The sequence below is a fragment of the Alexandromys fortis genome, unplaced genomic scaffold, assembly GCF_014885135.2.
Source record: "Alexandromys fortis isolate MF-2015 unplaced genomic scaffold, M_Fortis_MF-2015_v1.1 scaffold_252, whole genome shotgun sequence".
In the NCBI taxonomy this organism is placed as follows: Eukaryota; Metazoa; Chordata; class Mammalia; order Rodentia; family Cricetidae; genus Alexandromys; species Alexandromys fortis.
Window position 1 is genome coordinate 844,131 of NW_026068127.1, and position 27,745 is coordinate 871,875.

At 47.1% G+C, this 27,745-nt stretch overlaps 1 protein-coding gene across 1 annotated transcript in view; it reads left to right on the forward strand.

Annotated features, from left to right (window-relative positions):
* Efr3b (EFR3 homolog B) overlaps positions 1 to 27,745 on the forward strand; it is a 79,885-nt gene that overhangs the window by 19,383 nt on the left and 32,757 nt on the right. Inside the window, exons 2-4 of the mRNA XM_050125867.1 lie at positions 16,508 to 16,584; positions 17,655 to 17,782; positions 25,466 to 25,616. Coding sequence (XP_049981824.1) covers positions 16,508 to 16,584; positions 17,655 to 17,782; positions 25,466 to 25,616 — 356 coding nt within the window. The remainder of the gene's footprint in view (positions 1 to 16,507; positions 16,585 to 17,654; positions 17,783 to 25,465; positions 25,617 to 27,745) is intronic.

Sequence of the window (27,745 nt, forward strand, 5' to 3'; positions counted from 1 at the left end):
CATGATCACACTGAGATGGGACGTCATTTCCAGCTTCTAAGGGACACAGGGCACTCTCTCCAGTGTTTTCAATCCTACCAACCTGCCTTCCTGTTCTGTCAGCACAGTGTTCTACCACTGAGCCACACTTCCAATATCTCCTGAACTAATTTCAAAGCACACTGAAATAGACTTATTAGGATTCCAGGTCAAGTTTTGTTTTATGTTGTTTGGGGATATTTTAAGACAGGGTTTCTCTGTGTAGCCCCGGAACTCGCTCTTTAGACCAGGCAGGCCTTGAACTCAGAGATCCACCCCCACTTTGCCTCCCGAGTGCTGGGATTAAGGGTGTCACCATCACTTCTGGTTACTGAGGGCTTTTAATGATCTTAAAAACTGAACCTGAAGGCTAGGTGTGGTGGCGCACACCTGTACTTCTAGTTTGTGGGATGCTGAGTTGCAAGTTCAAGGCCAACTCAGATGTCACAACAAGTCCACAACCAGACCGGGCTACCTAGAAAAACTCTCTGTCTCAATGGTAACACTTCAACACTGGAGGAGGTGCTGATGGGTGAAAGCTGATGGGTGAAAGCTGGACGAGGAATACAGGGGTAACCTTGCCATTTGAAATGCGGCTCCTGCAGCCAGGAGTGGGAGACGCCTGTGACCATCTATCCAGCAAAAACCCAAGAAAAGGAAGGAATGAAAGCGTGAGCAGGACAGGGACGCAGAGGGGTGGATGCGGCTTCTCTTTCTTGTGGGTAGGCTCTCTAACGGTGTGCACACAACACTGAGACGTAGGCTCCGGAGAGGCTTAGAGGGTAAAGCACTTGTCATGCAAGCCTGGTGAGCTGCTTTTGGATCCCCAGAACCCACATAAAGAGCCAGCGTCGCTGTAGCATGCTTCTGTAGTCCCAGAGCCTGCGCAGTGAGATAGGCAGAAATGGGCATATCACCTGGAAGCGCTGAGGTCACATGACCGGAAGTAAGCTGTGCAGTGACAAAAAACAAGAGAGACTCTGACTCAAAATAAAGTGGATGACAAGAACCAAGCCCTGAGAGTTATCTTGACCTCCACACATATTCTGTCGTATGCGTGAACCAGCACTCACACACGTACCATATGTGTGTGTATATGTGTATGTATATGTGTGTGTATATAAATGTATATATACATACACATAAATGCATGCCCAGTGTCTTAAAATTCATCATAGTCTGATACTCCAGCAATCAACCTTCTTCCCTTTTGGATATCCTCTGTCCTAATTTAATAATTAGATACAGTTAAGTGTGGTACTAGTTTAGCTATGAAGTGTCCTTTTCATGTATTAAAGGCTCAATCCCCAATTGCTATTGTTCTTTTGAGAAGTTCTGGAAACTGCAGAGGTTGGCTCTAGTTGGAGGAAGTTCCTCATCATCCCAGGCCCCTTTATGCCTGTCCCTCTCTTGCTTCTGGGTGCCATGAAGCATGGAGCCTCTGCCACCATAATGTGCTGCTTCATCAATGTCCAGAATGCACACGCCCAGGACCAGGGACTGGCCCCTCTGAAACCATGATCCACAATAAACCGCCCCTTTCCTCAGTAGTTCTTGTTAGGTGTCTTACCTTGAGACAGCCTGATACCCTCCCCTTATCCCACACACCACCCCATGTACCTTCCCCTTATCCCACACACCACCCCCACTGGATACCTGAAACAGTAGACGGTACTGAATCTTTTTGTTTGCTTGTTTGTTTTTGTTTGCTTTGCTTTTCAAGACAAAGCAAAGTCTTTGTAACAGTCCTGACTGTCCTGGAACTCACTCTGTAGACCAGGCTGGCCTTGAACTCACTGAAAACCACCTGCCTCTGTCTTCTGGGATTAAAGGTGTACACCACAACTGTTTTTTGTTTGTTTGTTTTGTTTTGAGGGGTTTTTTTTGTTTTTTGATGGTATGGTGTTGAAATTAGGAGCGGTGGGGCTGCGTCCCTGGCACCTGGCTGCCCTCATGGCTAGGTTATGCCCAGAAATAATTACACGGAAACTGTATTCTTTCAAACACTGCCTGGCCCGGCTAGTTCCAGCTTCTTATTGGCTAGCTCTTACATATTGTTCTAACCCATTTCTAATATTCTGTGTAGCCCACGAGCTGGCTTACCAGGGAGGATCTTAACCTGCGTCTGTCTGGAGTGGGAGCATCATGGCGACTCTTACTCAGCTTCTCTTTCCCAGCATTCTCCTCTGTCTACTCCGCCTACCTAATTTTCTGTCCTATGAGGGTCGAGGCAGTTTCTTTATTATTAACCAATGAAATCAACAGATAAGATACAAGACCCACCTCCATCAGTATGGAATCTTATTTCTATAATATATACCTTGTATACATTTAGTTTATAAACTAGGCACAGTGAGCAATTATTGGCGACAATTAAATAGAACAACTATAATCACATATGTGTGAGTCGCCAGCATTGCTACCTTTGCACTTGGGGCCCATTATCAAATAAAAAGGTTTAGTTGAGCACAGGCCTTGCAGTAGTCAATCAGGATGTCTGCTTTGTGGTCATCTGGAGGATAGCGTATACCATGTGGATTCGCTGGCAAAGAGGCCATCCACATCCTGGCCTGGGTGGAGGGGGACCCCCATGAGATTTCATTATGCCACTTGGAATAGCATGCTACTTAGAACTTCGGAGTTTTACGTACTTCTGCAGTTTTCCTTTTAATGTCTTCGCACCAAGATGGACCTTGGGTAACAAACCTCAGAAGCTGCAGACACCCAGGGACTGTTGTATATTTTTTTTATTAAATATCCAAGCCCTAGGAATTTTTCCATGGTGTCTCCTTGTCTTTAAAATAATGCCAGTGAAGTTTGCACTTAAATTATTTATTCAAACACATTTCAGCCATCTGGCTGGGTTTCACTGGGAATGCCTTTGTTGGCAGACATCACAGTGAAAGTATGTCTTGTGCCTATGTTTGGGGGAACCAGCAAAATAGATTACCGATGTTGGAAGCCTCTCTCTGTTGTTTCCCCTGAAGATTATGTGGTAATTTTCTGAACCCAACTTGCCTTGTGTCTCATGCCTGTTTCTCAAACCTCACGAGGCACTCTGTTGATATGAGAGTATCAATGCTGTCGTTCTGGGCTGTCGAGATGGCTCAGTGAGGAAAGACACTTGCTGTGTGAGCTTGGTGACTTTGGTTCAATCCCTGGGACTCACATGGAAGGAGAGGACTGACTCCCACTGTTGCTCTGTCCTCCACATGCATGCTCCTGCTCCCATGCGTGCTAGAAAGAAATAAAATAAATTGAAAAAGTTTAAACACGCTGGATTTTTAAAGATATATATTGTCATTCCCGCATGGGTGGGATGCGGTCTAATCCAGCTCTCAGGACCAGTGTGGCTTTCAAAGCATCCATGGAAATGGAGAGTCACCATTTTGGTCGGTAGCCCCAACCCTTTGGCTTCTCCCTCTCTGTGCTGTTAGGGTTTCGTCCTGGGCTCCCCATCGCTTTCTTCTAGGCCTCCCTCCTGGCTCTGGCTCCTTGTAACAACCTCCCTTCTGTTCACTCTACACTTGAATCCATAGTCAGGTTTCTCTTCTGAGAGCCTAGAAGTCACCCCCCTGACACACACACACACCATATGCTGGACCCCAGGCTGTCTTCTTCTCTCTCATCACCCCAGCAAGCAAAGCACCCCCAGTCTGCAGTCCTCACCTGTTCCCGTGGGAACCTACCCTGCTCCTGAATATACACTTCAGATGCTTGAGCCTTACTTCTGCATGGACCTTTGGACTCTTGAAATTCATCAGGGAATACTCCAGGAAAATGATGAGTGGTGGTGGCGCAAGCCTTTAATCCCAGCACTGGGGAGGCAGCGACAATCAAATCTCTGTGAGTTCGAGACCAACCTGGAACAGCTAGTTCCAGGACAGTCAGGGTTACACAGAGAAACCCTGTCTCAGAAATATAAAATGAATTATAAATAAATAAATGGGAACAGCTGTACAGGCATAGTCGTTCCAACATTATTTTTCATGCTGTTGCGTGAAGATGTAAGTAAGGTAAATGTCAAAGAATTTGGAAAAGATGCAGTAATTCTTGTGGGCCTCCCTGGAGTTTGAAACACTCATTCAAAATGCTACCTGACAAGGTGGGGGGAAATGCATATAAAATGGGAAGAAGCCCACTTAATTGTGGGAGTTACGCTGCGCACCTCCCGGGGATGAGGAAGCCTGGAGAGGGCCCGAATGAGGCAGCTGTGTCACATAGCTCTAGCCTAGTTTGGTGAGTCCTCGTTACCTTTTTCACAGCATCCTCCAGTGTTGATATGATGGGATAATAGGGTTCTGCATAAGGAACTCGACCTTGATCATTGCTTCCGTCCACATAAGTGATTTCAGTTTCCTCACTTATTGATAACTTTATATCTTATTTACTGGGTGTGTGGGAGTCTGGCTGGGTGCAAGCATACTACATACAAATTGCCGTGGAATCAGAGGACAACCTGTGGGAGCTGCTTCTTTCCTCCCACCATGTGGGTTCTGGGGAGCGAACTCGTCAGCAGGCTTGGTGGCAAGTGCCTTTACCCACTGAGCCATCTCACTAGTCCAACTTTTTATTGTTGTTGTTTTGTTTTTTGAGACAGGGTTTCTCTGTGTAACAGTCCTGGCTGTCCTAGAACTCACAGAAACCCACCTGCCTTGCCTCCCAAGTGCTAGGTTAAAGGCATGCACCACCACCTGGCTGTGGACAACTTTTTAAAAAGCATTCCATCCCAGAATTTGTCTTTTTTCTACTTGAACACACTTTCTCCATACCTGCATGACATGCTCTTCCTCGCTTCAGATCTTCCTATGAACTATTGCTCTGAAGTTTGAGAGCTAGCTTGATCCCTTTCCTTGCTTGTGGGATATTGGGCCAATAAATTAACCCTTCTGTTAATCCCAGCACTCAGGAAGCAGAGGCAGGTGGATCTTTGTGAGTTTGAGACCAGCCTGGTCTACAAGAGCTAGTTCCAGGACAGGCTCCAAAGCTACAGAGAAACCCTGTCTCAGAAAACCAAAAAAAAAAAAAAAAAAAAAAAATTAACCCTTCTGGTTTTCCATGTGAAGAGCGTCAATAAAACCTCATGAGAACTTGGGGTTTTTAATGTAAAATGTCCAAGGTAGACACATAGAGTAATACACCCTCAGGGGCTGAAGATGCGGCTCAGCAGTCAGGAGTGCACGTTCACTCTGCTCCTGCAGAGGACCCGAGTTCAGTTCCCAGTCAGGTGGCTCACAGCAGCCTGTTATTCCAGCTCTGAAAGACCCTGTGCCCTCTGCTGGCCTCTGTGGACACCTGTACTCATGTCCAGCTGCATGCCGGTGGGGACACGGACGCAGAGGCATGCGCAGAATGAGAACTAAGTGCACCCAGGACGTGCGCTTCTCTGCCCTCCCCCACACTGACCACTGCCTTTTCTCACAGTACAGTGGAATTCTCTTAGTCTTCCCCAACACTTTCCCACCCCAGCTCCGGTCTCCTCAGCAACCCAGCTATGCATGTATAATATTTAATGTGTATGAACTGACTTTAATATGTTTCATACTCCTTTTGAATATATTCACATTTCTATTTTTTTTTTAATCTAGCAACAAATATGCAGTAGAGACCTCAGCCTCATCAAGTCAGCATGTTGGAGAAGAGCCTGGGTTCACCACCATCTGAAATACAAGGATAATTTTACCAACCTCAGAGACTGAGTAGAGATTCACTGAAAGGGAGCAGAGTAGTCAGGGCAGATGAGCTCAAACCAAGCTGGTCGCTATTGCTGATGGCGGTTGCACCACTCGGAGCTTTGCCCTTGGGCATCAAGGAACATGAGTGTCGCCTGGGTTTAAGATGGGCTTCTTTTTATTTATTTATTTGTTTATACATACATACATACATACATACATACATACATACATACAGTATCCTGCCTGTAGGCCAGAAGAGGGCACCAGGTCTCATTATAGGTGATTGTGAGTCACCATGTGGTTTCTGGGAATTGAATTTAGGACCTCTGGAAGAGCAGTCAGTGCTCTTAACCTCTGAGCCATCTCTCCAGCCCAAGATGGGCTTTCTTAATGGTTGTTTGTGCTTCACACTCTTGCTGGCTCATTTTATGTTAACTTTATACAGGTTGAAGTCATCTGAGAGAAGGGAATGCCAATTAAGAAATGGCGTCCCTAAAATTGGGCTGTAGGCAAGCCTATAAGGCATTTTCTTAAATACTGATTGATGGGGCCATTGTGGGTGATGACAGCTCTGGGATGGTGGTCCTGAGTTATAAAGAAAGCAGACTGAGAAAGCCACGAGGAGCGAGTCAGTAAGCAGCACCCTTCTGATGTGGAATTCCCCTCTGTATACTGTGAATATGTTTTATTACCATTGGTTAATAAAGAAACTGTTTTGGCCAATGGCTTAGCAGAGTAAAGCCAGACAGGAAATCTGAACAGAGACATATAGAGAGAGTAGGTGGAGTCAGAGAGATGCCTTGTATCTGCCAAGGGAGAAAGACACCAGAACACCAGAACCTTATCCGGGGTAGGTCACAACCTCTTGGCGATACACAAATTAATAGAAATGGGTTAATTTAAGATGTAAGAGTTGTTTAGAAATGTGCCTAAGATATTGCCCAAATGGTGTTGTAATTAATATGGTTTCTGTGTGATTATTTGGGTCTGAGCGGCCAGGCAACAAGCGAGCAGTCTCCATTTACACCCTCCACGGCCTCCGCATCAGCTCCCACCTCCAGGTTCCTGCCTGTTTGAGTTTCTGCCCTGATTTTCTTTGATGACCATCAGTGACAGTGAAGTGTAAACCAAATAAACCCTTTCCTCCCCAACATATTTTTTTGGTCCTGGTGTTTCATTACAGCAATAGAACCCTAACTAAGACACGGGCCAACCATAAACTATAGAGGAGCAGGTTCAGTGGCTGAGGGTACTCTATTACTCATTCAGAAGACCTGGGCTGTTCCCAGCACCCACATGGTAACTCATAACCATCCTAAATCCAGTTTCAAGGGATTCCGTGCCTTCTTCTGACATCCATAAGCACCACGCACACTTGTGGTACACATACAAACATGCGAGCAGAACACTCATACACATAGAATACTTACATCTTTACATATTAAAAAATTAAGATAAAGATAAAAAGCTGTAGTGGCCAATTATTTTCTGCTATTTCAATTGCTTCTATTTTGACACCTTTCTCATAAGTTGGGAAAGAAATTGTGTGTGTGTGTGTGTGTGTGTGTGTGTGTGTGTGTGTGTGTGTGGGCATCTGCGTATGCGCGCATGCATGCATATGTGTAGGTGGAGGCCAAAGGTTGCTGCTAGGTTTGTTGTCTGGTGCAGGGTCTCTCACTGAACCTGGAACTCACCAGTTGACTAGGCTGGCTAGGCAGCAAGCCCCAGGGTTATGGCTGTTTCTGCCCCTTCTACTCTGGGTTACAGACACAGAATACCATGCTCAGCTTTTGAGTCGTTACTGTGGATCCAAATCAGTACATGTGGAACATGCTAGTGACTGTGACCTCACCCCAAGTGACTGTGACCTCACCCCAACCGCAGAAATGTCAATAATATTTACTTGAAACTGGGAATGTAACTAAGTTGGTAGAGTGCTGGGCTAGCATGCACGGAGCCCATGTCAAACATCCATAGCCACTCATATACAGCACTGCGTAAACCATCAGCCTTGCAGAGCTGTGCATGCCTGTAACCCAAGCTCTTGGGAAGTGGAGGTAGTACCAGAAATTCAAAGCCTTCCTCAGCTACTTGGGGAGTTCAAGGCCAGTCTGGGTTAGAGACTCCGCCTGTGATGGCGATGATGATGATGATGATGATGATGATGATGATGATGATGATGATGATGATGATGGCAGAGGGGTGACTCGGTCAGGGATTAAGCACACTTACTCTTCCAGAGGACCCAGGTTTGGTCCTCAGCATCCACATTGTGGCTCATAACCTTCTGTAATTCCAATTCCTGAGGATCCAATGCCCTCGTCTGGCCTCTGAAAGCACCAGATACAGCAATACACATATGTACATACAGGCAAAACACTCATACACATAAAATAATAAATCTAAAATGGGAAGTGGCAGGACACGCCTTTAATCCCAGCACTCGCGAGGCAGAGGCCGAGGATCTCTGAGTTCAAGATCAGCCTGGTCTACAGAGCAAGTTCCAGGACAGCCAGGGCTACACAGAAACCCTATATTGAAAAACAAACAACAACAAAAATCTAAATAATAATAATAATAATCAGTTGTCACAGTACTATTTGGTAGTGGTAATGGCTGATAGTGACTGAGTGTTATCTTGCAGCAGAAAGTATGCTAATGGCGTCACTTGTTTCATGTTAGTCTCTGCTACAGCCCTGAGAAGCAGACATCCTCGGTTCAATTTCACAGATGCATAGGCTAAGGCACGCAAAGGCTTAGATACCTTGCTTCAGTTTGTACAGCCATCAGTTCAAAAGCCAGTCTATCAGGCCCCGTGGAAATGGTTGAGGCAAACGTTTCCTACCGACTGTGGTCCCAAGAGTCAGACAATCGGAAGAGATTCCATTTGGTTTTATTTGTTATCGGTCTGGAAAGTGGTGCTAAAACCCTCAGGGGTAGCTCACAGGTAGTGAGGAACTGAAATCCCGACATGAAATCAATCAGACACGTTCCTTTTAAGATTCCCATTCTCAATTAGGGTGGCAATCAGATTAACCGAGATTGGCTGGGAAGCGGTGAGCATCTTGGAGGCTTTGGCGCATGAAAGGTCAGCTTGCTCCTGCCAGCGCCTGCCAGCATCTGCTGCCTCCCTGGAGAGAATTCAGCTGCTGCAAAATCCTTTTTTTCAGGGAGATCTGTCTAGAAACCGGTTCCTTCCCCAAATTCCTTTTCACCTGCATCTTCTCTTGTTCTCCATCCAGAATCTTCCCTGGGTGAGAGACAGGTGCTGGTGCCCACGCTTGTGCCTCCCAACCGTCCACCTGTCCTGCAGCCACATGGTGCCATCAGTGTTCTTATCGCCGACCGAGCAGACCCGGGCTCTGCCTGTGTGGCTCCCTGGCTTTAATTACCCAGGGCAAATGGCCGCCTCGCTCTGAATAATGAGAAATTGGGAACAACAGGCAATGATTAAATAAATCGGCATCTGGTCAAAAGATGGAATAATAAGCAGTCATTTAAGTTTGAGCAAAAAATAATATCTAGCGAGAAGGTCACAGTATTCCTGACACAAGAAGAAAGTAAGCTTTGGCAGTAGTAGCCCGTGGGACCCGAATATCATGTCTTTTTAAAATATGTGAAAACATGGAACCAAACCTAGAACAAAAGCCCCACCATGTCAGTCATTATCTCCAGATAGTGCGATCACAGGGTTTTCATTCATTTTTACTCCTTTATAAATGTGTCCCTAAGAGCATGATGTCTTTTTAGATTCGAAGCAAGGGAAAGGAAGAATATGGCTTAGGTAAGTTTTTTGCCCTCATCCCCCAATCAGTGGCTTGAGTTCTCATTGCATGCTGTCCCTCTAAGGACCCAGTTCAAGTCTTACCTCGTTGGGTGGGTTTCTACATTCATTCAGCTCAGAGATATCTTCAGTCTGACGGACCCTTGGACTCACTGGAACCCGTCCACAACTCTGTGGGGGTCTCACGTCTCCAACTAAAAGATGGGGCCCATGGTGACTGCCTGTGTTTATATTTAACTTCCTTCTCCTGGCCCCATGGCCCAGCAAGTGCTGTACAGCTGCTGGAGTCTAATCAGTGTTCACGGAACATAAGCTGGATCCTCATGGGATGTACCACATGGGGGTGACCCGCCTTTCTCTCTGAACTTTGTCCCATTTCCTCCAATTCATCTGAAAGGGCTGTCTGTGCCATTAGCCCTGGCTTAGACTTTATTGTGAATTGTTTTGCTGGGTTTTTTTTTCTAAATTCCATTTATTTTGGTAGGGATGACCGAGTCTAGCCCTTGTTTTTATAGGAAGATTATAGAAGAAAATAAATATGGGCTATTTTGAGCATAAAGGTGGTGTGTGTGTGTGTGTGTGTGTGTGAGAGAGAGAGAGAGAGAGAGAATGGGGATAATGGAACTCATGTTTTTAGGACAGAAAACGAGAGCCAAGAGGAAAGGAAGGACTTCCCTGGGTCTCACGCGGATCAAAGGCAGGTGAAGTCACAGGCATGTCAGCCTTCCTCCCGGCATGCTGCGTTCGGGATACTGTACAGAGGTCAGGGTTGCAAGACAAAAGACCTGGGCAACTTACAGTTGTTCTAGAGGAAGAAAAGATGAATCACTGAAATAGCAGCCTGAACTGTGTAGCTCAGTGCAAAGTGTGCACGCGCACAGATTCCAGCTGGCGGAGGAGATGCTGGCAGAGGCCTTAGGGATGGAAGCAACTAGGGAGGTCCGGGCCCTGAGTCAGGGTGTTTTGTGCTGCTGGTTACCGCCCTCCCCCGCTCGTACCCTGCATTTCTGTCACCTCATTTGCAGCATGCTCCACCCCTGTTCCTATCAGGACGTTCTATGATGCAGTCTGTCCTCTGCCATGGCCCCGCGCCTATGAGGCAGAGAGCACAAACATCCACTGTAGTGGAGGATAGCTGAAGGGCAGGATGCCCTCCGCCTGGAGTGGGCTTCCCTGGTTCAGTGCTAAGTGCTGGGGTTGAGATTTCGGTGCAGAAGTGGAGCCACCCTAACTCTTCTGCTGGGAAGCAAAGTAAACCAGAGTTACCTTAATGCTACATCGGAAATGGATGGAAACAAGAAGACCGACTGGTGGCCAGACTGATGGGATAATGTCAAGCATCCAGGAGGTTTCTAGTCAAGTGACAATACAGAGTTGAGCCTTGCGGGGAGGGCGGTGGCTGAAGATGCATCTCAGTTATAGTAATGAGAGAGTTAGGGAGACTCCTGGTAAAAAGACATATGCTGTGAGATCCTGGGCAGGATAATCTCTCGGATCTTCCCTCTGTCTTACGGGGTCAGGACAGGTTCTACGTGAAATACTTACAAAGTCCTTGACTAGTGCTTAGCCCAAGGCAAGTGGTAAACCTTGGGGTCTGTTGGATATTAGAGATGAGCGTGAGGGAGCCAGAGGCGGCGAGCAAGAGGGCAAGGAATATAGACGGGATGGACCCTTGGGTCCTGGACTACAGCTCCTATGGGCTGAGAGGAGGGAGTCACCCAGGGAGGCCTAGATTTTGAAAAGTTTGTCATGTTTAGTTTTAGGGATTTCGTTTCCATCTTCCACTTGGCACAGCCAGTTCTGTCCAAAAGAACACTTTGGTCAAGAACCCAGGTTGGGAGCAGGCGGAGCCCTGGAGAAAAAGCTGCAGCGGGAAGGAGCTGGCAAGGCTGACAATGCCAGCAGGCCAGATGAGGTTGCCAGCAGCCTGGGTTGTTTGCCATCAGATCCAGAACAGCCAGTGTGGGCCGGTGCCCTCACCATGGTTGCCTGTCAGTCCCTGAGGAGCATTTAAAACCCCTGTCCTTCCTCAGTGGGAAAGTGTCGTCTGAGGGGAGCACTTGAGCCACTCAGAGGCCAGAAGGTGGGGGGGAAGGCCAGGGTATGTGGCATGGGCAGGCAGGAGAAATCTCTGACCTCTGGCCACCCATCTCCAGCATGCCTGCTTCAAAGACCTGTCCTTAGAAGATAGGACCCCAGAGCCCTGAGCTGTGATCTGGACCAGAGTGCTGGAGGCAGTGGCCACCCTGTGGGATTCAAGGCCACGATCCTTCCCAAGATCCTCCAAGGCCAATGCAGGCATGTATGGAACTGTTGCTGAGTGCCTTAGAATGGGTTCCTGTTGGCTTCAATTGAACCCCACTGGCTTCTCCTGAGTCACAATCATTGCTTCATTCAGAAAGTATGTACCTAAACCTCCAACCACCTTCGCCTGTCCTGGTCCTGGGCTAGAGCAGAGACTGCCCCCGCCTTTGACAAGCTGAATTGGTGCAGAAAACAAAAGGGGAACAGGGCCAAGGGAACTTCCCCCAGTTAGGCTATTTGTGGGCAAACCTCCTTGAGAAATTAACGAAGCCTCCTCCCCCCCAAAAATAGTGAGAAGAATATTCTCTAAGAGGGGATCTTCAACGCCAGTGTCCTGAGAGGAGTCCTTGCATCAGGGCTGATGAGTCCTAGGGAAGAAGGAGGAGAGGGGACCAGGGCAGTCTGACCATACTTAGCTTTCAAATTGTTGGGTATCCCTGCAGCCTTGTAACTGGACAGTCTGTTAAAGTCTGTTAATCATTTGATTTTTGAGTATCCAGAGATACTGTGTGTATCTTCCTGATATATAACAGGAAAGTTGGCCAGGCCACTTTTCTTCACTTCCCTTAAAATAGGTATAAAAAATTTAGGCAGGTGAGGTCTAAGTGACAAGAAGAGTATTTAGAAAGTTGCCTTTGGTGCCTGGAGATTGCATCTGCCTGGTACAGTCTCCAGAGAATGAGAGATGACCGTGGTGGAGGGCAGTTCTCTCCTTGAAATAAAACGGACAAGAATTAAAAGGTACAATATAGGCAAGTGGCTTCGAGCTAATCTCCACCCGCTTCCGTGTGCTAACATCAAGAATCAGTGCTCTCAGGAGCAAGATTAAAGAAACACTTGACAAGCCTATTGGATTCTCCTTCCAACAAGCTGTTTTCAGTTGCATCGTATTGCTTTGTTTGGTTGTGAGTGGGGTAGGACACTCAGGGAGAGGCTTGTGGGTTGCCAAGCACCTCCCTTACCTGTTTTGGCTCCGAACTGCCCCCACCCCCACCCTCACCTTACCTCCAGGTTGCCCAGGAAGTGCAGATGCTGATGCTATGTAACGCCTACTGTCCTATGGCTGAGATTCCAGGGAAAAAAAGCCTCTGGCTATGTGATTATGATTGTTCTGTTTCTAAAAGCAAGCCGATAAGAAGCCTGTGCAGCCCAACCCTGGGCTGAGAGTCCTGCCGACTGCTCACAGCTTTATACTTACTGTGTGACGAACTACTTTTTTTTTTCTCGAGACAGGGTTTCTCTGTAGATTTGGTGCCTGCTCTGGAACTTGCTCTGTAGACCAGGCTGGCCTCGAACTCACAGAGCTCTGCCTGCTTCTGCCTCCCGAGTGCGGGGATTATGTGCTGTGCCACCACCGCCCGGCCTGGTGAACTACTCATAACTGACAAAACTACTGTTTTGTTTCTGAGCTTTTCCTCCCTCTTACACCAGGGCGTTCATTTCGCATCTCTACCTTATTTTAAACCCTGTAAAGGTTGAAAAACAAACAAAACTCCAGCACCCAATAGGGTTCAGACACCTGTGAGCCAGTTTTCTCATAAACACCCCGACACCCAAATGTCTAGGAGGGTCTACAGTGAGGGATTATTCCCTTTGCCTGTCGGGCTTTAAAACAAAACCAAACCAAAAACATGTACGTTCTAAAAGACTGCTTCTCAGACACCAGCAGCTTGTGAATTGGTTAATTAGATCTTCAAGATGGGAATTTAGTGTTCAGGGGCTGTTCATAAGATCGATCGGAGACCAGTGTTAGCCGCCCGAAGGCTCCAGCGTCTGGGTTTGGAGGACCCTAAGAAAGAGGCAGAGACATAACTTAAGAATGAAGGTGGCATGCTTTATGGAAAACTGGTGGAGATCACAGGCTCTGTGCGTCTTTTCTCCGTCCCCACCCGCCCCCAGCAGTTGTTTCTCCCACCCCACCCATCTCCTGTGGTGTCCCCGTGTGTCACCGTGCAGCTTTAATGACTCCCGGACTTCAGTCCTAGCCTGTGCTCTGAGTTTCTTATTTGTACACGCGAACCCCACAGTCTTACCTTACCCTCTTCCTTCTAGGAGGTACTCACATCTTGCTGGGCTCCGCCCTCCCTTGTCTTGTCTTGATAAGTCACTCAGCTCTGTCTGACCTTGGTCCGCAGTCTTGGGTGGCCCATCCACACAGCTCCCTGGCAGACATCCCTGTGTCATCCTGTGCCTCACATCAGAGTGGGTCTCCTGCTACTCAGGTGTCTCAGAGCTGTTAGGCTGTGCATAGCCGTCCTCAGCCTGGTCCTGCCTGGTCTTTGTGTCTTGTCTTTTCTTTTAGGATGTTGAAAAAAGAAAGATGCAATGTCTCTTAGGTCCCTTAAGTGGGAACATTACCATGGATCTATGAGGAATTGTGGATCTGGGTTGAATTACTTACTCAAGGTCATACAGTAAGTAACCAGAAGAACTGGGTTTCAACCCAGGCCTCTCTGACTCTTGAGCCTAAATTACTTAGCTACCACGCTGTGCCGCTTTGCAGACTCCAAGAGACGCCAGTAACTGGAGCATCAGTATTGCCTCGCCATGGGTGGGAATGTGGCATCCCGGGCATCCCACGTTCGTGTGCACGCTCCTGCCCTCGACCCTATCTCTTCGCATCCTCCCTTGCACTAGGGCTTTGAGTTTTCCTAGCTTGCTAACTATGTAACCCACTCAGTTCCAGTACAGTGGTTATGTGCTTGGTCTCTGAAGTTAGATTTGGGGGGACTAAATCCTGGTTGGCCATGTATTACCACTGTGCAACTCCAGGCAGGTCATTTAACCTCTTCGTGACTCAGTTTACTTATTTGTAAAGCAGGGATAAATATAATGCACATTCACCCTATGGAGTTGTTCTAGAGATTTAACAAGTTGCCATATGTTCTAGCTGGACACTTGGAGAAAGTGTCCAGAAAGCTGGGCCAGACAGACGACAGTATAGCCTACAGGCTTTAAACCCTGGGCATTGAGACCCTGAGAAGAAATGTATCCCCTTAGGAGATGTCCCATCATAAGTAATCCCGGGTGCCAACAGGACATGGCCCTAAATGCTTTTGCCTAAGAAGGAGCAAAGAGGTGAAGCCAGAAGAGTCTGGGGTAGTGGGAGCTGAGGTCACAAGGCTTCCTTGTGGGACATGGGTGGGACTCACACACCAGTTCCCTGCCACCCTGCCTCTGACTGCCTTGTACTTCTTCAAGTTCACATCCATCCCCACGAACCCAAATCATGAAGTCTGAAGCCCAAACCATGGCTGTCTCCTCTTCCTGGCTGGATGCCAACCAGATTTCGCAGCCAGAGCTCCCTCACTGCTTCTCCCACTGGCCCATGTGGGTTGCTTTGTGTGGCGGAGGAATTCCCACTACAGCAATTCATTCTTCTCTCAGTGACCCCTAATCTTCCCAGCAAACATCTGCGTCTCAAGTGGAAGGCGTGTGCAAACACAGCTCGTCTGTAATTGGCAGGTGGAGGGGGCACTAATTTTCTTCGCAGGACCGACTTTACCAAGCCCCCATGGGCTCCTCTATGATACCTCTACCCCTCCACTTTCTACCTACCCCCAACTCTCGGCACAAAGGATCTGGGACACAGCAGAGGATTGTCCTGCCTGGAAGAAAGCTAAAGAGGACAGTTTCTAGATATTTCCATTTCCTTGATCCATTAAGTTGTTTTATTGTTGATTTCTGGACACCTTTTGCTTTCCCAGCATGAGAGATCCTGAACAGGGTCATCTGGAATAAACTTCACTTTGTAAAGCCTGCCACATTGTTCTTAGTTTTTCCATTTGGCCAGGGGACCAGGGAAGGGCTGGCATGGAGGACTAGACCAGCTCTTCTGTGCACTTTCAAATTCCACAGACAAAAGCCTTAGAAATTCCTGTCTGTTGGTAGTTAATAATCCTGTCCATTTATCACCATGTCACGACTATTCTGCAGAGGGAGTGGTACAGGAACGGACCCTGGAGGAGAATGAGGCTCAGGAAATAGAGATTTGGGAGCCAGTGAGGGCAGGAGGAACAGTCACCCCCCACGTGGCCTTCATCTTCCCAGGACACTCTAAACTCATGGGCTGCAGGGGTAGATTTTATAGTCTGATCCCAGAAATTTATGGTGTGTGTGTGTGTGTGTGTGTGTGTGTGTGTGTGTATGTGTGCGTGCATGTGTGTATATGTGTGTGTATTGTATGTGTGTGCATGTGCGTGCGTGTGTGTGTAAATGGTAGGGTGGTGGCATATGTGTAGGTGTGTGTGTGCGTGTGTGTAAATGGTAGGGTGGTGGCATATGTGTAGGTGTGTGTGTGCGTGTGTGTAAATGGTAGGGTGGTGGCATATGTGTAGGTGTGCGTGCGTGTGTGTGTAAATGGTAGGGTGGTGGCATATGTGTAGGTGTGCGTGCGTGTGTGTGTAAATGGTAGGGTGGTGGCATGACAGTACCTGGCTTTCACATGTATTCCCACCCACTCGTGAGGTCTCACCCTCCAAGTGTTCTGAGCTCTGGTTTCCTACCCTAAACACCCCACTCTGCCCAGTCCCTAAACTGAAGACAAACAAAAGACCAATGTCTTGGCGTGTGGGAATCAGTGGGAGACCTCCGCTCTGGGAAGAACAAGGCCCTTGGCCCTTCAGCCCTGATTTCTTTCCTCAGAGGTCCTGGGTTCCCGGTCTCTGCAGCCTCATGAGAAGGCTTCATTCCTAGGTTTGGTTTTGCTTTTGTTTCCCCATCCCAGGTGTGTGTGGCTGCTGCGGTGCCCTTCGTCCCAGGTACAAGAGGCTGGTGGACAATATCTTCCCGGAAGATCCTGAGGTGGGTCACAGGAAGGGCTGGGTGGACTGTTGACTGGGGAAGGCCTTTGTCCCAAAGGCTGGCTGTGCAGAAGGCTGGTAGGGATGTGTCAGGCCATTGCTGTATGGTTGGCACATCTTTCTCACTCCTGTCTCAGTTGCTAACTCTCCTGATGGAAATGTTTTCCCGTCGTTTAGTGAAGACATGCCCTGTCTCTCCCGGCTCCCTCTGGCATCTGTCAGGTGTCTGGCTGTGCATTGCACAGGAGGCCTGGCTGTGTGGCTTCCAAGCTGTCACTCTGTGTGTCACCCTGTGTTATGCATTGTGGTCTGAGGATGTCAAGAGCTGATGCATTTGCCTTGATATTTGAGAACTCCTGGCCTCCTCCAGATGGGCAGCCAGAGGTTCCCATTTCCATTATCCTCTGGAGAATTCCCTAGGAGCTGCAGAATTGCCTTCTTTATGTCTTGGTGGTGACACCTTAATTCTGAGTTACTTTTAGTGATGCCACAGCCTTCACCCATACCAATATGTGTCTCTGCACGCACACGTATATACACATTAATGTATATACACATAGACCACCTTCTGTTGATGTTTGTGTGTATGCGGTACATGTGTGTGTGCAGGTACACTTGTCTGTGCATGCGTATGTGGAGGCCAGAGATTGCCATCACGTACCTTTATCACACTCCACCACGCTTTTTTGAAACCAGTCTCTCACTGAACCTAGAGCTTGCTGTTGTGGTGAACTGGGAGCAGAGAGCCTCAGGGAGCTCCATGTTCCCATGACCACTCAGATCCCAGGAAAGTTTTAGCTTACAAGGACTGTGTGAGGTTTTTTTTATGGTTCTGGGGAACCTGAACTCAGACCCTCGTTCACACAGCAAGCTCTACGCTAGGAGGTTCTCTCCAGCCCCATGCTTGGAGGACAGAAGTACTGTTTTCATCCTTTCAGTGAGCCTGATGCCCAGCACCTGTATAAGAGACACCCTGTAAACATCAGCTTAGTTGAACTGATATTTGCTCCAGACTTGCGCCTTTCCGCCATACCAGGGCCGTGGTGATCTCGAGCTGTCTGTCTTCTACAGGATGGTCTGGTGAAAACCAACATGGAGAAGCTGACCTTTTATGCCCTCTCAGCTCCAGAGAAGCTGGATCGCATTGGTGCCTACCTCTCCGAGAGGCTCATCCGAGACGTAGGGCGCCATCGCTATGGGTAAGGCACGTGAGGGGGAACAAGATGGATTTCCAGAAATTGCATTATATTTTTAGGGTAAGATAGTGCAATAACATTTCAAGAAAAAAGCTACGGGCTGAGTTATTGGATAGACTGGGAAAGACAAAACCCGAAACCAAGGAGGGTGGGTGACCTTGGATGAGTCTGCACTTTTGGGAAGAGGGCTTGGGGGCTCTAGAGGAGTAGCCGTTTGGCATCCATCGAGTCATTGCGTGTCCCCATAGAACTCACACAGTCGGTCTGCCTCGCGTGTGTTTATTCTCCCCAGCCCAGCTCCCCTCAAGGTCTGAGAAGGTGAGGTGGAGCCAACTGTGTGCTGAGAAGAAAGGTGGAGGTGGTTTGTTCACTAAAAAACACGCTGTAGAGAAAGGTGGAATGGAGCTTAGCTGCTCGGGTGTCTGGCAGACTAGAAACCTTGACTTCAATCTCTAGTGTCGCATAAACCAGTCCCCCTGGAGCACGTCTGTGATCCTAGCACCCAGGAGGCAACGGAGCCTCAGAAGTGTGAGCTGCATCTCAAAACAAGACAAAAATATACTTTAGTGAAATATCTATTATTGTCTGAGAGCAAAGGACTTTGTGTGTTTAAAAGAGAGAAGAAGGGGGCTGGAGAGATGGCTCAGCGGTTAAGAGCATTGCCTGCTCTTCCAAAGGTTCTGAGTTCAATTCCCGGCAACCACATGGTGGCTCACAACCATCTGTAATGAGGTCTGGTGCCCTCTTCTGGTCTGCAGACATACACACAGATAGAATATTGTATACATAATAAATAAATAAATAAATATTAGAAAAATAAATAAAAGAGAGAAGAAATCTTAAAGTGACCAATACATTTAGCTGTTTAAATCTTGATGCTGATTTTTTATTAATTTGTTTTGTTTTTAGTTTATCAAGACAGAGTTTTTCTGTGTAGACCTGGCTGTCCTGGAACTTGCTTTGTAGACCAGGCTGGCCTTGAACTCATAGAGATCTGCCTGTCTCTGCCTCCTGAGTGCTGGAATCAAAGGTGTGCACCACCACTACTTAGCAGATTTTTAAAACTGAACACAAAAGATATATATTAACAACAAATAAGACAAAGGATTCAGGTCACATGTTAGTACCATCAAACAAATAGTCCTGGGGAATCAGGAGAAGGATGGCCGGGGAAAAGATAAGATTGCAAAGGGTCCACTCAGAATGGAGCATCATCTGATAATGTTCAGACTCACAGTCCATGCCCAAACTACTGGGTCATCTTATCACATTTTTAAAAAAGTAAAAAGGCATTTTTACACCTTCCTGGAAAGAGAACAAATTGGCTGAAATTTTCTAGGTCATGAAATATGTGTCCTTTCCTGCCCATTGCTTCCCAAGGAAACCATCTCAATGCCTCTGCCTTTTACAAGAAGATGTTTTTTGCAGCGTTTTCTGTCCACCTCAAAAAACCAAAACCCAACCAGCAGAATCTCAGGTTGCCCAGGCTGCCTTCCACCTGGCCGTGTGGCTGAGCATGACCTCTGGTCTCCTCTTCATAGCACTGGAATACAAAGTGGGGTGCCACGCCCAGGCCACAGTGCCTCTTAGAACGATAAAACCCTAGAAATGGCCTAAGTGTCGGGCAAAAGACAAGGCTAGTAAGTTATGGTTCGTATCATTTGATAAGATGCTATAATATATAGATAGATAATATATCTAGATAATAAAAATAGTGTTTATAAAGATCACTATCTAATGATATTAAAAATAGTGTTTATAAAGATCACTATCTAATGATATTAAAAATACGAAAACTTAGGTTATAATGACCACAAACATAGTATTTAGGGTCAAGTTAAAAAAATATCAACAAACCTCAGTGGCTAAAAAATCAAGTCCAAATGCCATGTATCCAGAGCATTCACCCTGGGAATGGCACAGCTCGAGGACTTTGTGTTCTCTCTGTTCCCTAAACACCTGGGCATGCGTTACAATTGTACTTGCTGCTGCCCTGCCATCGTGACACAATCCACAGGCAAACAGCTCACCCCGAGAAGCCTCGGTAGTGTTACTTGTGGTGCAGAGGGTTGAGTACGTGATGGGTAGCCATGGTTCCTGTGGATCCAACTCTGCCCGAGTCTTTCTCTATTCTCCACTTCCTTCTCATCCTAAGGTTGTTTTGTTTTTCCTTATTTTGTGGGGGGGGGGCAAGAAATGATGGGGATGATGAAGAGAGACAGGGTCTCATGTATCCAAGGCTGACTTTGAACTCAGTATAGCTAAGGATGAGCTTGAACTTCTAACCCTCCTGCCTTCACCTCTCCAGTGCTGGGGTCGTAGCCATGCCCCACTATACCGGGTTATTGTGGTTCTGGAGACCAAACCCGGGGCTTCATACATGCTAGGTCAATGGAACTATATCCTCAGCCTGCTCCTGCCTTTTTCTTGGTTCAGGCTTTGAATCTGTTAGCTCAGATTACAATAGGGGATTTGTCTCCCTCTCTCAGTCTTCCTGTTTGGTCTTCCCAGGCCAATAGATATTAATTATCGTAATTATATGATATTTAAGAGTTAGACATGGGAGCTGGAGAAATGGCTCAGTGGTTAAGAGCACTGCCTGTTCTTCCAAAGGTCCTGAGTTCAATTCCCAGCAACCACATGGTGGCTCACAACCATCCGTAAGGAGATCTGGTGCCCTCTTCTGGCCTGCAGGCATACATGCAGACAGAATACTGACAATACTGTATACATAATAAATAAATAAATCTTAAAAAAAAAAAAAGAGCTAGACATGCTCTTCATCTCAAAGACTAAGATCTTCAGTCTTTAGAATCAACTCCAGAGCTGGGCAGTGGTGGCACACACCTTTAATCCCAGCACTCGGGAGGCAGAATCTGGTGAATCTCTGTGAGTTGGAGGTCAGCCTGGTCTAAAGAATGAGTTCCAGGACAGCCAGGACTACATAGTGAAAGCCTGTCCTGAAAAACAATCAAACAAAAAAAATCAACCCCAGGCTCCTCAACTTCTAGGGTCTTCCACTACCCAGCCATGCCCACCACACCCTATTATATAACCAGTACCACACATACTGATTGAACCGTCCTAAGGCTGAGAAACCAAGGATCATTGGTAAGTGCTCGGCTTAGGAAAAGGTTTTGTGTGTACTAAGGGTGTGCTCTACCCTAGCTCTGGCAAATCTTTATTTTTTTTAATTTTTTTAATTGATTTTTATTGAGCTCTACGTTTTACTCTGCCCCCCTGCTTCTCCCCTCCCCTTCAACCCTCTCCCAAGGTCCCCATGTTCCCAATTTACTCAGGAGACCTTGTCTTTTTCTACTTCCCACTCTGGCAAATTAAACCAGGCTACCCTTTATGTGAAAACAGAATGAGAACTAATGTTTCCGTGATCATCCTCTATATGATAGAAGTAGGTTGGCACTTAATAAGAGGAAGGGCGTGCATGCTTTGCATACTGATTATATAAAGAGCTCTGACGTACTGAACAGCACATCCAAGCAAGCGAAAATGGCTCTACCCTAGACTGAACCGAAAGCTAATGTGCCAGTAATAGCATTAAACATTTAACACCGATTCTGCCCTGCGGAATTGGGCTCTCTGCAGTGATGTTTCTTGTGATTAAAAATGTCCATAGCTGACAGAGCCTCTTCGAATCCTTCCTCTGTTCATGGAATGACAATTCAAAATTGGCATCATCCTGTTAAAAATAGCCTTGCGGCATCTAGGTATTTAAAGCCTGAAGGAGGACTTTGATCACAAACATTTGGGAAAATGTCTGTTAGAATCCTTTCTCCTGGCCCTCCTGTAGCTCCCTGCCCAAGCCCCTGGTCTCGTCCTTGTCATGGGTGGAGGCCTTGGAAGAGCAACATTTTCACATCAGTGAGCGGATGTGTGTCTTCCTAGCATGATAAAAAAGTGTCTGTTTATGGTTTGGTCCTATCAATGTGAACCTTGGATGTGGGTCCCCGTGAGCCCCAGAACCACCTGCTTATGGCCACTGCCTTCCTGCACTGTCACCCTGTCATACGGGGTCCTGATTCCTGAGTGTCTGGCCCGCACGGAGAAGATGGCGGAACTTCAAGGTGTTTGGTAGGAAGGGTGGTGATAGGCAGAGGAGCAAAAGGCCGGCGTTCCTTATGCTTCTCTCTCCTTCCACTCATTCTCTTTCTGGATCAGCTCAGCGTCCCTAGAAACAGGGGGACAGGGGAGGGAAGGACAGTTCTGAGTGAGACAGGCCCACCAAGGGCACCAGCATGGACTGCAGTGTGCAGCATGTAATATCAGACAGTGTCTGGAGTTCTGCCCCAGCCCAGCGCTGAGCACTGAGCACTGAGCACGGAGACTGAGGTGGAGCTGCTGCAGCCTCAGGACCCTGGCCCAGCATTGTTTTCTAGAAGGATCTGAAGTTGGTGGGAGAGTGGACTAACCCCGCAGTTAGCACTGCAGACTCTGCTAGGTGGAGAGGCTGGGCCCGCTCTTCCTCAGCTGGGGCCCAAACTACCACCCTGCTCCTGGCCTTCTAAAGGACTCAGAAGGTGTTGGTCAGTGGTGGTGCACGCCTTTAATCCCAGCACTCAGGAGGCAGAGGCAGGTGGATCTCTGTGAGTTCTAAGCCAGCCTGGTCTACAGAGCAAGTTCCAGGATAGGTTCCAAAGCTACAAAGAAACTCTGTCTCAGAAACAAAACAAAACAAACAAACAAACAATAAAAAAAAAAAATCTCAGAAAGTTCAACTGAGGATTGGGCTGACTAAATATACACAGAATGCCCAGAATAAGGGTCCCTGACTCCTGGTCCATCTTGTCTATCCAACTGGGTGGAGCTCCCACCCTCCTCTGCCCACACTTCCCCTTGCGCTACAGACCTTTCCCTGAGTTCCCTGGCTACTTCTGACCTGGAACAAGGTGTCCAAGCAGAACCAGCCTCCCTCGGAACTCACAGAGAGACTTCTCATCTGGCTCGTAGGCACCAGGCGTCATTCACCTCCTGTGTTGGTCCCTAAGCCTGGGTTCTTCCGATTGTTACCTGCCTGGCGTCCTCCCCTGCTGCCTGAGATTTCTCGTCTGTTCCAGGTCGCTTGTGTCCTGTCCTCTTCATCATGCATGTGAGGAGCCCCTGCAGTATACTTGGCGCAGCAGCCTATACCTCCCCCACGGCCGGGCTCCACCCTAGCCCATTGCTCCAAGTACCCACACAGGCCAGTCCAGACTCACAAACGTTAAAGAGCATCAGGTCTCTGACGATGGTAACTTGTCCGGGGAATCCTGTTGGTGGACAGTACCCCCAAAAGTCCCACCCTCTGTCCTGAGAGCGTAGGTCTGACACGCAGGGCACATGGGCGAAGGTGGCGATAAAATAGGACAAACACTGAGGTCATCATTAGGGGTCCAAATTCAAGTCCATAGTTAAAACTGTGTTGTTCTTAGCACTGGGGTCAGAAATGGACCGTTGGGGGCTAGAGAGAGAGCTCAGAGGTTAGGAGCACTGGCTGCTCTTTCAGAGGTTCTGACTGCAATTCCCAACAACCACATGGTGGCTCACAACCATCTATAATGAGATCTGGTGCTCTCTTCTGGTGTATAGGGCCGCATGTAGACAGAACACTGTACTGTATGCATAATAAATAAATAAATCTTTAAAAAAAGAAAAAAGAAATGGAGCATCAAGGGCACATGTTCAGGGAACGAAGCCCTATATGTCTTTATTTCTTTTCATTTCTAGCTCAATTCTACTGTGATTTTCACTTTATACCAGAATCTCTAGTGTTGGCCAATTCCAAGTTTGTTTGTTTTTTTTTTCTAAGAAAAAGAGGTTTTCTTTCTTTTTTTATTTTTTTCTTATCAGATTATTCTAGACCCCTCCCCACACACACACCCTGAAAGAACAATAATGATCTAGGATTTGGGAGGCCTTCTAGTTTCTTCTCTTGCCTCCCATCCCACCCCTTCCTTTATTAATTTCATTTAAACTCCAGGAAAAGTAAAATGTCAGTAGAAAAATGCTGGTATGACCCACAAAAAAGGGTGAATTTCTCTTTGCCTACCGTTATTTTCTAACCATGGTTGGTGACTTGACCATGTCCACGTGTCCTACAGGGAAGCCCGCCCCCAACCCCCCAGGCCTGCCCTCTCTGGCCTGTCCCATCTGGCAGGGGTCCCAGCCAGTTTTCTTTTACAGCTTGGGTGACTTGAAGTCTCTGAAATGCCAGGCCTGCCGGAGGCATCTTGGCTGTTACTATACCAGTCTATGGAGGTCAAGGTTATGGCGCGTGAGGCACGTCTGTCCTGGGTAGGAGGGGAATGCCGACCCAGGGCTCCCATTCACCAAATGAGTTCTGAGAGGCAATGCTGCCTTTATGTTCCAAAGCCACCACCGAGAGCTGGGGCTGTCGCTCAGGGACAGTGTGTTTAACAAGGATGTGCAAAGCCTGGGTTCCACTCTGGCCCCTCAAGAAAAAAAATTACGGACTTTATAGATAAAAGGATGACATGATCCATCTTTTAGAATGCCCAGAGATGACTTCCATAATCCTTAATAATTGAATTTAGTAATATTAAAGGATTTAGTATCTGGCTTAGCTCATAGAGATTACAGACATAAATTTTATAAAAATAGAAAAAATTTGAAGTACAGAGGCTTTTTTTAATGACCATTTTGTACCGAAGTTAGTGCAAGGATGTTTTAAGCATCGGTGTCCAATGGCTGTTTTTAAAACCAGATTTAGGGTCTGGAGAAATGGTTCAGTAGCTAAGAGCACTGGATGCTCTTCCAGAGGACCCGGGTTTGATCTCCAGCACCCACAGAGCTGCTCGCAATCATTTGTAATTGTGGTTCCCAGGGATCCAACGCCTTCTTCTGGCCTCTACAGGCACCAGACACACACACGGTACACAGACATGCATGCAGGCAAAGCACTCGTATGCAGAAAATAAATAAATCTTTAAAAATAAAAACTGTCTCCAAAGCTACAGAGAAACCCTGTCTCAGAAAAAAAAATTGTTAAAAACAAGTTTAGAAGACACTGTGGATTCTGTTACTTGTATGGATGTACAGAGTTGCTGTGGCTCAGGCCATGTTTTTACTACATGTGTTTACTACGCAGTTTCTGCAGTTGGATGGCTGCCTCAGAAGTGCCGTTAGGGCCTGATAAGGTCAGATAATCCCTCCTAATAGACCCAAACTTTTTTTAAGACTGAAGAAAATCATGAGTTTATAAATATCCACCTCATGTTCCAAGATGGACTTGATCTAAACGGATGAGGAAGAGCTGATCTTTGGGGCTCATTCTTTGTTGTATAGGTAGCACATGAGCTTGACTGGGGAACCTTAACTTGTTTTTTTTGTTCCGAAATAGGGTTTCTCTGTGTAGTCCTGGCTGTCCTGGAACTCATTCTGTAGACCAGGCTGGTCTCAAACTCACAGAGACCCGCCTGCCTCTGCCTCCTCAGTGCTGGGTTTAAAGGTGTGTGCCACCCGGGCCCAGCACCTCAACATTTTTAAGTCCCCCTCGCAGCTCTGTGTCACCCTGATTCTCAGTTCTGGTCTGGAGGGAACACTTGTTAGAAACACGGCGCAGACACTGGCAGCCCACAGAGGGAGGCATCTTCTTCCTCTGATACAGCCCTAGCCAGGTGTGGTGGTAGGAGAGAACAAGACCAAGTGAAGCCATTATGCCTCCGTCCTCAGGTACGTGTGTATCGCCATGGAGGCGCTGGACCAGCTGCTCATGGCCTGCCACTGCCAGAGCATCAATCTCTTCGTGGAAAGCTTTCTGAAGATGGTGGCCAAGCTGCTGGAGTCGGAGAAGCCCAACCTGCAGATCCTCGGCACCAACTCGGTAAGCGGTAGGAGGTGGGTGGCATAGGTTAGAAGACCTCTAGGTCGGGCAGTCCCGTCATCACTTGACTTCTGATTCTAAGCCAGTGGTTCTCAACCTTCCTAAGGCTGTGGCCCTTTAATACAGTTCCTCATATTGTGGTGACCCCCAACCACAAGGTTATTTCGTTGCTACTTCATAACTGTAATTTTGCTGCTGTTATGAATCATAATGTAAATATCCGATATGCAGGATATCTGATATGTGGTCCCCGAAGGGGGTCTCACCCACAGGTTAAGAACAGCTGCCCTAAGCACAGACTACCTCTTGTGTTTTAGTGTGTCTCTTTGTGTGAGCAAAGAGGCATTGTGTTTTTAAGTTCAGTAAATATACTACTTACATAAGGATTTAAGAAAATACTGCGTAAAACTAGAACTTCCTGGAGCTGGAAAAATGGCTCAGTAGCTAAGAACACACAGTGCTCTTACAGAGAGAACCTGTGTTTGCTTCTCGGCACCCATCTTGGGCTGCTCTCAACCACCTGTAACTCCAACTCTAGGGAGATCCGACATCTCTGGATTCCTCAGGCGCCGTCACTCATGTGCACAGAACCACGCATATATGCACATAATTAAATATGATATAATAAATTTCAAGAATAAAATAAAATTTGTGGGCTGGGTATGGTAGCACACATCTTTAATTCTAGCACTGGGAGGCAAAGGCAGGTAGAGCTCTGAGTTCAAGACCAGCCAAGGCTACATAACGGAACCCACTTCTCAATAAATAAGGTCATGTTCTTTAGACTGATAACCTATAAGGTTTTTCTCTATTAAATTGTCCTCACAAAGAATTTTCAGTGAAGACCCAAGAAATAGAAAGGGCAGGACCGAACTTCGGCCATTCTGTGGAGAGTGGAGCTAGGTGCCCAGGGCCCATTTGGAAGCTGAGCTCAGTTATATGTCCTTAGAGAGCAGAGCACACAGAAACCCCAGGGAAGTGGGAAGACTGGGGCAGCCGGAAACGGGCTGTGGACTTAGGTCCGCCCTTTCCCAGCTGGCTGGTTTTTGTGGGCTTTGGCATTTCTACCAAAATCTCCAGTGATTGAACTTGGTCTGTGTGGGTCCTCTGGCTCTGTTGTTGGTTATAGTACAGGCAGATGCTACCATGACATGTTGTGATTTATGAGAGAAGTTGGCATGCTAAGAAGTCTAATGTGTGTCTAAATGTTCTCAAATGCTATGGCTGCTTTCTTTAATCTCTTGCCATTTGTCTTAGTCCTTCCCCTTAACTTATTTGAAGCTCCAGGTCTGTAAACAACTTAGATGCAACTGTTGGTTTTTTTGTTTTTGTTTTTTTTTTTTTTGTTGTTGTTGTTGTTTTTCGAGACAGGGTTTCTCTGTGGCTTTGGAGCCTGTTCTGGAACTAGCTCTGTAGACCAGGCAGGTCTCGAACTCACAGAGATCCTCCTGCCTCTGCCTCCCGAGTGCTGGGATTAAAGGCGTGCACCACCATAGCCCGACCGTTGTTGTTTTTTTTTTTTTTTTTTTTTTTTGAGACAGGATTTCTTTGTAGCTTTGGTGTCTGTCCTAGAACTAGTTCTGTAGACAAGGCTGGCCTTAAACTCGCAGAGACTGGACTGCTTCTGCCTCCTGAGTGCTGGGATTTAAAGGCGTGCACCACCACTGCCCGGCAGATGCAACCATTTTATAACCTTAGTGAGTCCTTTATCTTTCTGCAGAGAGAATAGAAAAGGAAGTTTTTTCCTTGGTGTTCCCAGCTAGATGTTTCTGGATATTCCTTTAATTTTTTATTATGTTTATTGTTTCCTTGGTGTCTGTGTGTGGGCATGAGGTTGCCATTGTGAACACGTCAGAGTCAGGACCACTCACAAAAGTTAGTTCTCTTCTTAACATCTTCATGTTTCCCGGGGATTGAACTCAGGTCTTCAGGCTTGGCAGCAAGCCCCTATACCTACTGAACATAGCCCTATTTCTGAAATTTTAATCACACAGTCCATGACTTTTCTCTTGCGCTATGGAAGAGTTGCTTTAACTAGAAGAAAATCTCAGTTTACTTTGCCAAGCCCAAAGTGACAGCCCTTCCCTTCCCTTCCTCCCTTCCCCTCCCCTTCTTTCCCCTTCCCCTCC